Source organism: Lotus japonicus, chromosome 5 (assembly GCF_012489685.1).
Source record: "Lotus japonicus ecotype B-129 chromosome 5, LjGifu_v1.2".
NCBI classification, from domain to species: Eukaryota; Viridiplantae; Streptophyta; class Magnoliopsida; order Fabales; family Fabaceae; genus Lotus; species Lotus japonicus.
Genome location: NC_080045.1, coordinates 64,694,883 through 64,710,909, shown reverse-complemented (window position 1 = coordinate 64,710,909; position 16,027 = coordinate 64,694,883). Strand labels below are relative to the sequence as shown.

General features: G+C 37.4%; 2 protein-coding genes across 2 annotated transcripts; one reads left to right on the top strand and one right to left on the bottom strand.

The window, feature by feature from the left end:
* Window positions 1-7,110: 7,110 nt before the first annotated feature.
* LOC130721118 (heavy metal-associated isoprenylated plant protein 37) lies at window positions 7,111-9,463 on the top strand. The gene is made up of 3 exons (XM_057571851.1): window positions 7,111-7,454; window positions 7,616-7,691; window positions 8,081-9,463. Exons 1-3 carry the CDS (start codon window positions 7,416-7,418, stop codon window positions 9,166-9,168), a joined length of 1,203 nt encoding a protein of 400 aa, XP_057427834.1. The 5' UTR covers window positions 7,111-7,415; the 3' UTR covers window positions 9,169-9,463.
* A 1,423-nt stretch (window positions 9,464-10,886) lies between these two features.
* LOC130720585 (actin-interacting protein 1-2-like) lies at window positions 10,887-15,070 on the bottom strand. Its single transcript, XM_057571238.1, has 6 exons — window positions 14,518-15,070; window positions 14,228-14,389; window positions 13,838-14,024; window positions 13,116-13,541; window positions 12,122-12,529; window positions 10,887-11,580 (listed from the first exon to the last, which is right to left on the bottom strand). The coding sequence occupies exons 1-6, from the start codon at window positions 14,907-14,909 to the stop codon at window positions 11,323-11,325; spliced, it is 1,833 nt and encodes a 610-aa protein (XP_057427221.1). The 5' UTR covers window positions 14,910-15,070; the 3' UTR covers window positions 10,887-11,322.
* Between the last annotated feature and the right edge of the window lie 957 nt (window positions 15,071-16,027).

The following is a 16,027-nucleotide window of genomic DNA, read 5'->3' as shown; positions in this document are numbered from 1 at the left end:
TCTCAACGGTCTCTCTCTCTCTCTCTCTCTCCATCTTCATTCCCTGTTCGAAGATGGCCGCAGCACCACCACCGTCAGATCCCGCTGCCGCATCTTCCAAGCACCACACCTACAATCGCAAGCAAAAATCCCTCAGCCTCTTATGCACCAAGTACTCTCTTCTCTTCCCTCTTCTCACCCCTTTCTCCCAATTAATTAATCAAATTTAATGTTCTCATTACCGCAGTTTCTTGAGCTTGTACAATCGAGACAATATCCACTTGATTGGTCTCGGCGATGCCTGTAACGCCTCAATTTCTCAACTGGGGAATCACATTAGTAACCTAACAAAGTCTAAGGACTATTCTGCAATCCTTAAAATCCAAGGGTATTATTTTTTTTGAAAATGAGAATGAATACCATAGGGTTGGAAACACATGATAACTTTATTTAAATAACTTATTTCCCGATATATAGTAATAATAGTTTACAACACCATAAGTAAGGTTCAGAATAAACATGCACACTTTAACAATGACGGAAGCAAGGCTTTAATAACAGAGTTCTCATATAGAAAAAGAGATTCAAACATAGTCCACAAGAAGAGAAGCAAGGCTGCTTCTCACACCTCTACTCCACCGCTTACAACTCGATCTCCAACTCGAGCAGCTAAGCCTCGGCGGAAGGATCTCCATCGCCTAATAGCGTTAAGCGCCCAAACAACAAGTAGCAAATAGACAGGGTTAACTCCATGCAATTACCATGTATAAAAGAGAAAATCATGCTATTCAAACTTAATTACCTAGCATGGTAAATGAACTAGCAACATAACTCAACTCATATATCAACAACTTAACATAGATTAACTCAGATAATAATAACCTCAACAATGTAACATCAAATCAGATATCAATAAACCAATAACTAAAATACAACAACATAGGGTCAGGTGTTAGTTCCCTATAATGCAATTATATGCAGCTACCAAAATGGATCGATCAGCAACGTCTCTCAAGACGGGACAATGATAGGACCTCACCTCCTCATCGTCTCTTATAGCGTCTCACAAGACGGGACAATCATAGGACCACACCTCCTGATCGCCACTTAGCGTGACAATGGACGAGACAATCATAGGACCACACCTCCTGATCGCCACTTATAGCGTCTCACAAGACGGGACAATCATAGGACCACACCTTCTGATCGCCACTTATAGCCTCACAATGGACGGGACAATGATATGACCACACCTCCTCATCGCCACTTTCACCTTAAGCCTTATATGCCAAGTCAGACAACAACTCCCAATCCAATAGTCAATTCAGAGTAACCACATGTTATTCATAATCACAACATTCGCACAACCACATCAAGCCCTACTGAGCGATGAAATAACAATTCAATGCCGTAAAACACAACCATATCCAATCCACTAGAAAACAGTAATGATAGAAACCAGTAAACGGCTGAAGCCTCTCAGAAAATGGAGACACACGTCTCAATAAGTTCATTCGGCTGAAGCCTCAAGAAAACATTTGGTACAAGCCTTAGAAAACATTCAACATAAGCAAGCATAATAATCATAATCCAATGTCAATCAATATAAACATCTTTATCTCAAATGCAGGTAGTGCGATAAAAGCAGGCAAGACTCAAAGACGCTCTAAAACCGAGTTACCCTTACCTTCGTGGGTAGAAGTTGTGCATGGAAGTTGTGAACCTAGAACAAGGAAACACAATCATCAACTCAAGCCTCACTAGGAGCAACACGATCTAATAATACTAATCGAAATCGTAAAGAAAGCTTTTAAAGTTTCAGAGTCACATTTAGGCACGAATGGACAACGAAGACTTCATTCGCTAAAACGAGCATAACTTGAGCTACAGAACTCGGAATGACACGAAACCAACGCCAAAATTTCGACAATTGAAAGAGCTACGCTATAGCTTAGGTCATAGAGACCCAAAAATTATTTTTGGACACGGTACCCTAACAAATAGGTTTCGGCCACTCTCAAAAATAGGGTTTCCGAACTTTTTCTTCGATCAAAATCAATTCCTAGGTATTCTTAGGCGATATCTAGGCCAGGGAAACTCTCAGAAAAATTATCGGATCGAAAACTCGAACAAGGGTATTTTGGTCAAGATTTTTAGCTCGGAAACTCAAAATCAGAATTTCGAAAAACAAATTAGATGGGGTCGACACCAACGACGATTATGACGACTAATCCTACTAACGCTAAGCTCAGTCGAGGGTTTTAAGTCGAAAGGGCGAAGCTTTGGCCAAAAATGGGTTTTTCAAGCAAAATTGAAACTCGGCGGCAATTCGGCGAGATTCGGCGAAATGTAATCCGCTAAACATGCTCTTGGGCATGCAGGGAATAAGTTTAGATAGAGAGATCGAGTTATTTGGACAGTTTTACAAAAAGCTCAAAACTTTGAGCACAGAAAGACATAGAGAAAAGCGACAGAATTGACGATCAGAAGTAAGGAATAGCATCTATACCTCGAGATCTTCAAGTAGCAACTGTCGGTGCAACGATCAGGCAAGAATCGGCGAAAATCTTTTCTCCTTCCTTCTCCTCCAAGCTCGCTGCCTCAACTATGGCAATGGTGGAGTTTTTGATTTTTTTTTTTTCATTTTTTGAGCTATTTATAGGTGATGGAAAATGCGGAAAAATAAAAATTTCGCGATTCCGATTTTTCCTGTGCCATCCTCTGTGAATTCTAAGATAGGTTCTGGCGACAGAATTCCAGAACTCACTCAAAATAAGTTTCTCGGAATTAAGGCAAACGATCTAAAGTCGGTGTAAATCTATTTTACCCGAAAAACTACTTTTTGCAGTTGATGTCAGATGAGAAAACTTCTTTCTGAAGAAAGTTTGGAAAGCTCGAAAGAAATAGGTGTACGCGTGTGGAATCTTCATTTGAAGCTCATAATAGAAAAAGTCTTCATCAACAGTTTATTTTAGGTTTCTTGAGCTATCAGGGTTTTAGTTTCGGCAAACCTCCGAGAACTAGAATCGGACGTTCGTGCATTCCAGGGTTTCGTATTGAAACGCTTGTCATGGAAGGATTAAGAGAAGTTCTAACATTTCTCTGAAGATTTTTGGAATTAGTTTCCATCGTGTTTTTAAGTGCAAATTAGTCGTTTACTGACGCTCTCGTCCTAGGTATAAGCGAATACCACTTGTGCTATAACTATATCGACTATAGTACTATTCTTAGTCATTTCCTGAACTTTCTTCTTCATAATATTAATCCAACCATCAAACGAAAGTCAAGTTCCTCTCACGCTTACACAGAATCCTATGCGTGAGCTGAAAATTATTTATTTATTTAATTTTTAAAATCTTGGGTCTTACAATGCCGCTTCCATATTAGGTTAGTGTGTCTGCTCTTGTTCCTCTGATTTCTCCTTCTTTTGATAAATTGGATCTGAAACTTCACTATTCCTCTGATTTGTGTTGCAATTCTCTCTTCTTCTTTTTTCGTTCTCAGAAGAATTATTACTAGGTTGGGTTGGGAAAATTAATGTGGGTTTATTGATCTGTTTTAGGTGTCAAATGATGGGGATGACGAGGAAGGATTTGGGAACCCCAGTACTGGAAGTCATAATGACAAGTCGATACCCAATTCCACTCTTCCTAGATCTATGGAAAATGTCAACTCTATTTCAAAAAAAAAAACAAAACCCATTTGCTATATATGAAACTGTCTTTCTCTTTTGAATTTGATATGAATATTAGTCAGTTTGATTGAGCATTAGAATTATAGCCTTCAGAAGCTGCTGCTATTGGTAGCTTTACTAGCTTATAATTTACATGTTCTGTAATGAGATGCAATTTTATTGTTTTTCAAACATGCATTAGTTGGTTTATTCACTTTTCTTTCTCTTTGTTTACCCATTGAAAATCCTAGTGTAGGAACAAGCTCAACTCCTTTCAAGAAGGGTGCTGCCATGGTGTGTTGTGTTGCAGAGGAAAGGGTAAATAAAAATGAAGAAGATGATGTTGTGAGGGAGAGGAGAAAAACACAAGAGTGAGAGGGAGAGATGTGAGTAGAGAGTGAGAGGGTGAGGTGTTGGCTAAAGGGTTTTGTGACGGATTATTTCCGTCACCAATTAAATAAGTGACACGTCAGCATTTCTGTTTGGTCAACAGACGGAACCTAGCGGAAGTTAAAGAAAGGGCGTCGTTATCACGTTTTAGATAGACGAGGGGCCTTGACCGCACGTTTTAAACACAGGGAGTGTGCAGACCGCACATTTGTGAAACATCAGAGATCCAAACTGGAATTAAGCCTAAATAATAGAAGTCACATACTTTTTGTTTTCAGCATGATGAACTCTATTTTTTCTCCAATTTCCCCATATTGCATTAGCTGATTTATAGGAAAAACATATCAAATAAATTATTAGGCTTATGAGCAAGAATATGATCACAAACAATTTATTATATTTTTCATAGAGCTCAAACTTCTTCGTAGCATAAGTCACAGCCTCTGGATCAACATTGTTATATACCAACAAAAATTTGTGAATCACAACGCTTGATTAATCTCTACTTGTTCGAAAAAAAATGAACATCTTCTCTAACCACAGTTTGTCATTAGTACCGTCAAGAGGTTCAAGATAAGAGAGATCCGACTTCACATTCTTGTTGTTCAACAAAGCCATTAAAATTAATAAAATATATTTTTTCTTTCAAATTGTTAGAAAATGATGATAAAAGTTGCGCCTTGAAAAAAACCATTGTCTAGTACCGATTTTGCTTCTCAATATTAACACAACTTGCTGCAATGTACTATATACTCATATCCTACACATTTTGAAGTATCTAAAACAATGCTCATCATTGAAAAGAGATGAAGACTTGTTCTGCTTTTCTTGTACCAAAGTTCTATGTTTTCCACCTTATGAAATGGTCACAATTTTCTTTTCAAATTCTAACCGCCCATTTTCTCAAATTAAAACACAACAGAGCTTCCGTTAATAACTAAATAGGTACCAATTGAAAACCGTAAGCTGTGCAAAAACTGTGAACGTGCAAAATTGAATGAATATTGAAACTGGAAGTCAACAAATGGTTTAACACCTATAAAACTAAATCTATTACATATAGGAAATGTGTTATTTGTATTTTGTAGAATAGTAATACACTGAATTATTCCAATTAAAGGACAAACAAGTGGTGACAAAGGTCTCAAAGCAAGGATCATCAACTGCCACGAATGTACGGTGAAGCTCTTCATTGATCATTCATGATTCATCACTTTTGTTTGTAATATTGAAACAGTGTAGTAATGTTGCACCAGGTAAAATGATTACAGGAACTCAATTTTAGTAGCTAGGGAGACAAGTCCCCACCAATTTTAGTTTCATATGCATTTCACTCATTTATTACTGTGCACTCCTTCGCTTTGTAATTCCATTCTTAAGAAATTAACTTCTTTTTTGGTTACATGGAGGGGCCTAGCCCCTCTAAGAATAAAAAAATATTCTACTTCCCACTTCCCTTGAATTATGACACAGTGCGTATTTCTGAGAACATACTTATTGATATGACAATATATATATATGTGTGTGGATGTTTAAAGTTCAAACTTTAAACTATCTACAAATTTGCATTATTCCATTCACCAAGAGTGGAGACTTTGAATGTTTTCTAAACTTGGGTGATACATGAACCACCAGGATTTAGACTATTATAAAGAGGGAAGATTGAAAAATAATCATAAAACACGTTTTGTGACAGTATAAAACTGCTACCGTCACTAATGTGCGTGTCATGAGTGTTTGCTTATGTTGGGTGGTTTTCCAATCATTTTCATCTCTAAACACATATTATTATGCATCATGAATATAAATTTAGATTTTCCCTTTTACGGACCCTAGAAAAACTCCAAAGTTGAACCCTCATTTGTGACAAGTTACTATTGTTCACACTCATGGTAAAAATAAATAGTTTAAGTGAAGTGTTTTACAACATTAAAAAAATTGTTATTTGAAAATTTAAAATAAAATAGAAAACAATTGTTTTAATATTTTAGTTTTAAAATAAAATAAAGAACAACCTCCCCCCTTCACGTCCACAACGACCATCACCATCATTGCCCACCACTATCACCACCCACTACCACTAACATAGCCACGACCACCACCACCAGCTCTACCCCCATCTCCACAGTCGCCACCATCAGAACCACTGCCACCTTAATACCATCGCCTACACCAATTGCCCTCACCACTACCACCAACTCCACTCTCCGCCACCACCACCAGCACCGTCTCCCACAATGCCATCTTACCGCCTCTCACCTCCACCACCATACATGGCCACCACCCACCAATGCCACCTCTTCTCACACCACGATTGAAACAAGGTAACATCCACCACCGCTCTTAGGATGTTGATGTAAGATGTCCTATAATGGTGATGAATATTATAAATTTATAAAATTGACAACCATTTTTAAGAACTAAAAAACCAAAAAAAAAATTGATGTAAAAAATTGTAAAACTAGTTTTGCTTTTTCTAAGTATTTAACAATTGACAATTATGCGACTAAAATCTTAAGTTTCAAAGATCTTATTAAGTAAGTTGTTATGTCTCTAATAATAAATTATTTTTCATACAAATCACTTAGGAATGAAACATTACACTAGAGAGTGGTTTTAAAACACTTAATTTCCACCTCATTTTGTTTCTATCTGTCTCCTCTTACCATCTATCACATCTCATACTTTCTCTCCCTTAATTTTTCTTTTCTTCTTATTTCTCTCATCATTCCACCTCACACACCTCAAAAGAGAGGTAGGAGTATTTTGCTAGTGAAGCAATGAATAAATGATATTGGGATACACGAGGTAGAAACAAGAGTACGTTGAGATGTGACAAAGGGTACAGAGTATGAATTCGGCATGTCAAGTCGCTGTTCTTCTTTTATTGTTTTCGCTCACTATTTAACGTTAAATCACATCATTTCAGACACTGCAATCCCGCATTTCTCCCTCTGACTTTTCCATATATCTCATCTCATTCTTTTTTATTATTTCTTCTTTCTGTTTTTCTTGGCATTTGTTATTTGTTTGTTCTTCCTCTCTTCACTTTTTATATTTCTTTGTTTATGCTTAAACCCCATGTGCCACTGTTTTGTTTTCTTTTGAGAACGAACCAACTGCTTCAGTTGAGAGTAATAAGGAAGGAAGAAGAGTAGCTACGGCTATTAGTATTAGCTACTACTGAGTACTACAGAGAGAGAAAGTAGAATACTAGTACTAGATTCTATAAGTTATAGAAACTCACAAGCTAATGCCATTGCTATTGCAACCCCTTTTGGTTTTACCACTTGCTGCTTAAGCTTATTTTTTCAAAGGGAGAGAGAAAAGAGGTAGTAGCTTGTTTCATCTCAAACAGCACAGCACTGAAGAAATGACTAAAGAAGAAGACTTTAAGCTCCTTAAAATCCAGGTTTTCCTCCCCATCACATGCTTTCTTTTGAGACAACTAACTCCCTTTTCACATTTTCAATTTCGTTTCCTATCAACACAACAAAGTTTTGTATCTTTCTGTTTTCTTTTTGTGGTAGTTTGCTTTGTTTCTTTTACTCATTATTTTTCTTTCCTCAACAGACTTGTGTTCTCAAAGTGAACATTCACTGTGATGGTTGTAAGCAGAAAGTGAAGAAACTCCTTCAGAGAATTGAAGGTTCTCCCTTTCTCTTCTTCTCTCTAATTTGTTTCCTTCATACTGTCTTGTCCTTACTCTTCACTCACTCTTGTCTATATTTATCTTTAGATTGGATAGTTTCTAAGATTGAAGTAACATTATACTACATTTATAGTACAGAATCATATTCAAGCTGTTTGTAGTAAGTTCAGGCTTTTAGTTAAGCATTTCAAGCTTGCAACAGTTTTCTTAACCAATTTCCTAGTTTTACCCTGGTTGTATGAAATGAAGAAATTCATAAATTGCAGTGGGAAAGTACAGTATAGTTTTACCTTCTAGATGGTGTGTACAAGATTTTACAGTTTTTATCTGTTTGATTAACTGCTGTGCTTGGAATTGACATCTTTGGTTAATTTCTTGTTCTGCAGGTGTTTACCAAGTTCAAATAGATGCAGAACAGCAGAAAGTAACAGTTTCAGGTAGTGTGGACTCTGCAACTTTGATCAAGAAATTGAACAGATCTGGTAAACATGCTGAGCTCTGGTCTCAGAAGGCTAATCAGAACCAAAAGCAGAAGAACAACAACAATATCAACAATGTGAAAGATGACAAGAACAATAAAGGGCAAAAACAAGGACTAGTGAAGGGTCTTGAGGCAGCATTCAAAAACCACCAGCAGCAGCAGCAGAAGTTTCCTGCTTTCAGTTCTGAAGAGGATGATGAATACTATGACTATGATGATGAGGATGATGATGATGAAGAGTTGAGGTTCATCAGGGAGAAAGCAAATCAGCTTCAATTGCTGAGGCAGCAGCAGCAAGCAGTTGTTGATGCTAACAACAATGTGAAGAAGGCAATTTCTGCAGCTTCCAACAATGGTCATAATAAGATGAACAATGCTGCTGGCAAGAAAGGAGGCCAAAATCAGAACATGGGAGGAATGAAGGAGAGCAATGTGGGGTTTGATCAGAAAACCATGGCAGCTCTGAAACTGAACAATGCTCATCTGGGTGGTGGTGAAAGCCTCAATCTTGGAGAAGCTAAAAGGGCCAATGACATTGGTGCTATGATGAATTTAGCTGGGTTTAATGGTGGTAATGCTGGCAATGCAACTGTTCTTGGGGGAAATTCCAATGGAATGGGAGGGTTTCCTGTTCAGTCCAACAACATGTTTCAGGGAAATTCCCCTGCTGCTGTTCCAAATGGTGGTTATGCACCATCTATGCTAATGAACATGAATGGGTTCAATAATCATCAATCACCAATGATGAACATGAACATGATGCAGACTAGGCATGCTATGCAGCAACAACCTCAGATGATGTTTCACAGGTCCCCTGTCATTCCTCCTAACACTGGCTATTACTTCAATCACAATAACTATAACCCTGCTGCAAATTACTCGTATTATGCCTCCTTGCCTAGTTACCCTGGAGGAGATTATGATCATGATCATCACTCGGCAGCTCACATGTTCAGTGATGACAACACTACCAGCAGCTGTTCAGTGATGTAATGATAGAGATTGTAGAGCTAAAAGGTGTGAAGGAGGGAAAAAAAGCAAAAAGGCATGGTGATTGTGTTTGACCTTAAAGTAGTCCCATTTACCAAGCTAGTATAGTGCTTGACTGTGATTTGGTGAATGTTTTAGAGATGTGAATGTATTGTTAGTGAATCATATCAGTGTACTGTGTAGTGGTTGAGATGATGTTGGCTTTTATTTTAAAAAAATGTCTTTGATTGTGTGTCTCATAACTGTCTTGGTGTGCTATATGAATGTGTTAACTGTTATCCCCAATTCAAAAATCACAACTTCAGGTCACATAAATGTAGATACATAATTAGCTTTGTGCTTACTGTTATCCCAATTCAACAATTCAAAAACTTCAGGTCAAATAAATGTGGATACAAAGAATAACTTTGGGGTTTAACAAGGGACATGAGGAATGAGTTCTTTTTCACTATATTATATTTTGGAGTGGATAATGAGACATTCTGAAAGTAGACAAGGTGACATAAGTTACTGTTTTCTGTGCATTGGGTTAATGATGACACTGTGGGTTTGGGTTGACAATGTGTGCATCACTGTGAATATTGTATGATGCACGTTTGGTGGATACGCACGCGTGTGTCACGTGTAATTCTGCAGTGCTTTAACCGACAGGACCACATTTCACAACTTGGAACTTGGAGAAATGAAGTTATTAAATTAAGCTAGAGCTAGAATTCTAATTATATACCCATGATGCTGATAGCACACCAGCTGAGGGAGTAACTGGTAGTATATTTAATTGTCACATTTGAAGAGTAATTTATTAAACTGAACATAACCCTCTAATTAGGAAAAGTACTGTTTTGGACCTACTCCTTTGTAGCACCTTACAGTCAAATTTGTTGGTCTAAGCATGTTTGGTGAAGATAAGGATAGACATTCATTATCCATATATGCATTATTCATGACTTTAGAAATAATAAACTCAGAACTGTTTTTTTGTAAAAGTCCCTTTAAAAATGTGCAAGCCTTTTGAGCAAATGTTGTGTCTTCACTATCTCAATAAAGGGGATGCTGAGCTGTTTTGGAATCAAAGAAATAAGAAGGCTGAGTAATTTTAAGATGATCATTGCGGCTATTATAGTTCCATTATGTAATGCTCTGATTTAAATCTCCTTACCATATGATGAGTGCCATATGATGAGTGCATCCATCAATCTTTTCCAAAAGAAAAAAAAACATTAGCAATTTATTTTTGAATCAGACAAGTTGGGTTGAAGGTTGTTCTGTAATTCTGTTATAAAGGAAGGGACAATCAGCTGGAGGGCCTCCTTGTCTTGAACAAAACACTACCGCCAAAACAAGATGAATCGTGGACCATGAGCAATAAAAAAGGACTATTGTTTACAAACATGGTTCCCAACCGGATCTAAATTCTCTCGAAACTCTCTCGACTTTTCTCTCAAGTTTTCCTTAAGTTGAAATTTTGTTTTTACTTTTCTTCATACCTATTAAATAGGTGACTCTTTAAATATTTATGAAGAGAAAGCAAGACACAATATTTCAATTGACATTCTCAATTTCACTTGAAATAATCCTAATCAATTTCCCAACTGATTCACTCCACTGCATTCCAATGTTCTTTACGTGGATTTGGAAGAAAATAGCTGAGTAGCTGACTATAATGACTGCATAAGCTATGTCGGGGCATGTTATTATCATGTATACATCAAACTAGCAACTGCATATGCACAAGATGTGTGCATCTTCCAAGTATTTACTTTGAATTAATTCAATACCATAATATTGTAAACTCTTACAGCTTTTCAAAACAAAAATGGTATCTACGCTTACAGAAATATTCAAATTCATGCAACAGCTTCTCTATCAATTCCCTATAATACATTTTCTGCAGCTCTCTACGTGGTTCAAGTTGGTAGGCTTATGAAGAAAGTATTGTGAAGAAACAAAGGTATGCAACATCATATGTGGCTTACCTCCATGTGAGATTAAATTATACACCAATCCTCTACCGTTCTTTCTATATCCTGATTTCGAAGCATCGCCACAGGACACAGCTAAGATTCTATGCCGCTAAACCATTACTTAAACGATGACAAGTCTTTCAATTTCCTACCACAAAACTGCATCATGCATTGGTAGACACTGATGCCACGTTCAGTCAGAATTTAAAGTCCAGACACGAATACAACCATCTTCTCCTGAACTGACCACTCTCTCTTGATCAATGAAAGTCAACCCATAAACTCCACCTAAATGAGCACCTTTAATGGTTCTGCGACTTGCTGCTGGCTTTCCAATTTCATATATAATGACGCATGTATCAAGTGAACCAGTAGCTACCAGTCTGTTATCAGGTGACCAAGCTAGACAGTTAATACGTGCAGTGTGAAACAACATATTGTTGAGCTTCACCTGAAAGAGAAAAATTTCAGTCAAATGTCTGCTCAATTTAGTGGAGATTGAATTTCAGTAACATTGAATTTCAAGGGACGCTTATATAGTCAAATTAGTGTTGTTTGACAAAGGGGGAGGTAGGTATCTATAGTATGGTTATAGACACTAATAGCATGATTGTTTTCAGCAAAATTCAAGGCATGTTTACTCAGAAGCTAAGATTTGCAGCTCCTAACCAAATTCTAAAACCAAATATGCTATAAAAAAGCCTAATGTTCAAAACCTGGTGGCAGGTTTGCCATGTTAGGCCAAAGCTTGGGTGAAGTTATTTAGTTTCCCCTTCAATAAATCAAGAATCAAGGCCACCAGTGAAGCTCACACTAAGGGAAGAAGTTACAAAAACATGCACAAATCACAAATTCTCAAGCAAGAATGCTATAATCATGGGAAAGTCGTATATTTCTCATTTCAAACAAGAAAATTTGGTATGGGACAAACCAAAGTAGACAGGCATACAACACTTGAACTTCATGTAGCAATCATGTCAGGCTCAACTTACCTCTCTGGAAACACGGTCCCACACAACAGCTTCGCGATTCAAATCAGCAGATGCAAACATGGTAAAGTCGGGAGAATATCTGATTACGCTGATGGCACCTCGGTGCTTCTCAAGAACACTCTGTTCTGTAAATGTATCTCCTGAAACAGAATATATGTGCAACTTACCATCTTGTCCACCAACAATTGCTTCACTACCATCGGGTGAAATAGTACATGCGGTCACAGTAAAACCCAGGTTTATAGTGGAGACAATTTTTGAACCGGTAAGTAAGACAATCCCGGACTCAATTGCAATGAGAGCAAGTTCAGGAGGATTCAGTGCTAGGCTCACGTCCTTAGGCTGACTTCCAACATCAACTTGCTCAGCAGGACCAAAATTCTCCCCTTGAAGAGGAACTCTGTATACCTTCATTAAACACATATATAACTTGCTCAGCAAATATTAAAGTCAAATTTATAAAATTTTCCATCTTATAGTTGCCCAGTTCGTAAATGTAATATCTACTTAAGAAAAACAGAACATTTTATGATCTCTCTTACAATTTGGAAGCAAAAATTATGAAATGGCTAATAGTGATTAAAGACATCATCTAATTCATGTTGAACCTACAGTGAAATGCACTATTTAGCAACAAATTGCTTCACAAGTCTCCCAAGAGCAAAACCTTCATTAAAAATAAACACCATTATAACAGTAGCAAAAATCAGAGGCCAGACCTAGATTTACACTCAAATTCAATCTCTAGTACTGGAATCGACATACTTGATTTTACATAAACAAAACAGACTTCCTGGTTTGGCTATTACTGAATGTAACTCGAATGCAATGAGAAATATTGACTTTTGTACAAAAATGATTGAACAATCAGAGTGACATCAAATGTGTGCCTTCAGGGTTTGATATGGGCTTCTATAGGACAGATGGATAAAATAGGCATCTAAATGTTATTTTATACACTTAAAAATCAAAGAACACGTGTCTATCAGTTTACCTTGTTGTCAAATCCAGAAGTAATAACTTCTTCTTCGCCAACCGCTAACAATTTGATTAATCCAAATTGTTTACTGTCAAACTTACCACTGTAACCAACGCCAGGAATCCATCTAATAATAATTCCATCATAACTGCTGGACAAAAGCATCTTTTCACTTTTGTTGAGTAGATTCAAAACGGTGACATTCTTCATGTGACCAGATAATGTCAATGGGCTTTTATCCAAATCCTTAGCAGAATATAAATTAATCGTGCCACCAAGAGAGACAGTAAGCATATGATCATTCTGCCAAAGACAGCCAACAAGCATGTCTTCCACCCCACCAGATTCAGTATGTGCCAAAGTCTTATTTAATGTTCCACTACTACCATCCTCAAGAATATCCCATACTTTAGCAGATTTGTCAGCAGACACGGTAAGAACCTGGAATTGATTGATAAGAGATATAAAATAGAATGTCAAAAGCAGCCCTAAACATGAAAAAGAACACCAGATCAATTTTTTTTGTAACTATGCTTGCTAAAAAATAAAATCATTTGTCACCATTGTAATCTATTATAATATATTGTGATTAATCATTGTCATAGCTCTTGACAATGCTTGATCAACTCTAAGTCACTTTCACATAGCAATATTATTGAACTACAATTCTGGCCAAAAAAAGGTTAACAGTTTATCGAATTCAACTTTTAAATGGTAAGATTCAAACACAAGCTCACCTGTTTACTGTCAGGACTCCAACTAACAGCATATATGCTGCCCTTGTGACCATCCTCTGCAGACAATTCCCCAAGTTTATTCCCCGTCTTTCCGTCGTATATAATACCCTTCCTATCTGAGCTAACAGTAATAAATTTGCTCCCATCTGGAGAATATCTAACACAGTTGACGAAATTCGTATGGTCCCTGCAGACACATAATGTCTTCTATGACAACCTGAATAAGGAAATGGAAACCTACTCAACCCAAAACACTTCTTTCATGCTAACACTTGACCCTATTTCCAAATGTAAAGAATCGATAACGCCATAATATAACACTCTAGTCTCGATTATAGACTATAAACTTATAATTTATCGAAACCATGTTAATCTCTTGACCCTATTTACCTGATGGACATATTGAACTTGAAGGGTGGACCATCATAGAAATTCACTAAGAAATCCTCTCCACACGAGACAATGCGGAATGGCCTTGTTGGTTTGAATGCACAACTCAAAACGCGCCGCGAATGGCCATCGAAATCACCAACAGTGGAGCCTGAATCCCACCTTAAATTGCAAAATATAACAAACATGAATAAATCACCAACAGTAATCAATTCTTCCTAGAATTTCTACATTATAAGAAAAATTGATAGAATTGAAAAATGCAGATAAAAGAAGAGGGAATGAAATACATGAAAGCGCGAACGAAGGATTTGCCCTTGCCATCCCCAGAGGCAACGATCCTCATGCCATCGGCGGACCATTGAAGATCATCGATCCGACTAGAGAGGACACGGAACTCGTTTTTGAGGACGAAGTCGTTGTGGGTCCCCCAGATGCGGACGGTGCCGGAGACATCGGCGGAGGCGATCCACTCGCCGTTGGGGGAGTAGCGGGCGACGGTGACGGGGTAGGCGTGTTCGCCGTAGACGGAGACTTGGAGAGGGTTGTCGAGGTTGCGGATGATGACGGAGCGGGCGGTGCAGTAGAGGATGTTGTTGGATTTGGGGTCGCCGGAGATTAGAATGCCGCGGCCACGCTCCGTGGAGGGAACGCAGGCGTAGGTTTCAGAGAGGGTCGCCATTGATTGTGGATAATGGATTTGAGTTGAATTGATTCTCTCTATTCACTGCTTCTTCTCTCTTCACATTTTTGTGGTGAAGAGAGAGTGTCTCCGGGAATGGAGGAATTGGTTTTGAACAAGTTGGCGGGTAACATAACTGAATCTTCGGGTCTCAATCAACCTCCACCCTTCATCACTCACACTTTTTCATCTCATAACATATTTTACCTATTTATTTGACATTTTATTTTTTAATTAAGTATTGATTATTCATCTCAAAATTTCATATACATTACATGTCAAGTTGTATTGGTGAGCCCAAACGTCTACACAATTAAATCCAATACCATTCATGTCACAGCCTAAACAGACGGCTAATGCCTCATGTTGGTCGGTCCGGACGACCAAGCTATGAATTAAACTCAAGTCGTTGATAAGAACATGACTTTCATTGTTCTAGCGAATTGTTTAACTATACAAGTTGAGTTGTTAGAGTTATGGTGAAGTTAACTAAATCGTGGTTAAATTGTTACGTCGTGTTTGTATACGACTGACTACCTACACAGTTGATCATACGATAAGTTTAAAATGTCGGTTTTACATTATAAATAACTCAACAACTCATTTGCTCTCTTATTGCTCTTCTTAGACTGAGATTTTTCTTTTTAAATTTGAGCTGACTTGAACATCGAAATATCTATTGCATATATCTTATGTACTGTGATTATCATCGTGCACCACCAAGATGGATCAGAGCCACATCTTCTTGAGCTTTGAGAAGATCAGCATGTATTTACTTGATTGATAATTCCTTGGGGAGGTTATCATAATAGCGTTGTTTGAGACAAAAGTTTGCATAATTGTATAGTTCTGAATCCCTTTTTTCGGTTATTATTATTTAGATTAAGGGTATGTTTGGCTCAACTTATTTTTTACTTATAAGTTACTTTTAAGTTAAAGTTGGGCCAAACACAATTTAACATAAGCTCTTTAAAATTAAGTTACTTATTTTTTTTACAAAGAAAACACAAAAAAGGAGCTTTTAAGCCAAAGACATCTGAAGGAGCTTTTTTCTAAAAAGTCACGACTTTTCGTTAAATTTTTTTAAATCTAAATTTTTTGTCCCCCTTTCTTCTTCT

Excerpts from the sequence above, each read along its gene's own strand:
- LOC130721118 (XM_057571851.1), top strand. The coding sequence starts at position 7,416 with ATGACTAAAGAAGAAGACTTTAAGCTCCTTAAAATCCAG. Across the intron at positions 7,455-7,615 it reads TTAAGCTCCTTAAAATCCAG|ACTTGTGTTCTCAAAGTGAA; the intron begins GTTTTCCTCCCC and ends TTTCCTCAACAG. Across the intron at positions 7,692-8,080 it reads ACTCCTTCAGAGAATTGAAG|GTGTTTACCAAGTTCAAATA; the intron begins GTTCTCCCTTTC and ends CTTGTTCTGCAG.
- LOC130720585 (XM_057571238.1), bottom strand. The coding sequence starts at position 14,909 with ATGGCGACCCTCTCTGAAACCTACGCCTGCGTTCCCTCCACGGAGCGT. Across the intron at positions 14,025-14,227 it reads AAGTTCAATATGTCCATCAG|GGACCATACGAATTTCGTCA; the intron begins GTAAATAGGGTC and ends ATGTGTCTGCAG. Across the intron at positions 11,581-12,121 it reads GGGACCGTGTTTCCAGAGAG|GTGAAGCTCAACAATATGTT; the intron begins GTAAGTTGAGCC and ends TTTCTCTTTCAG.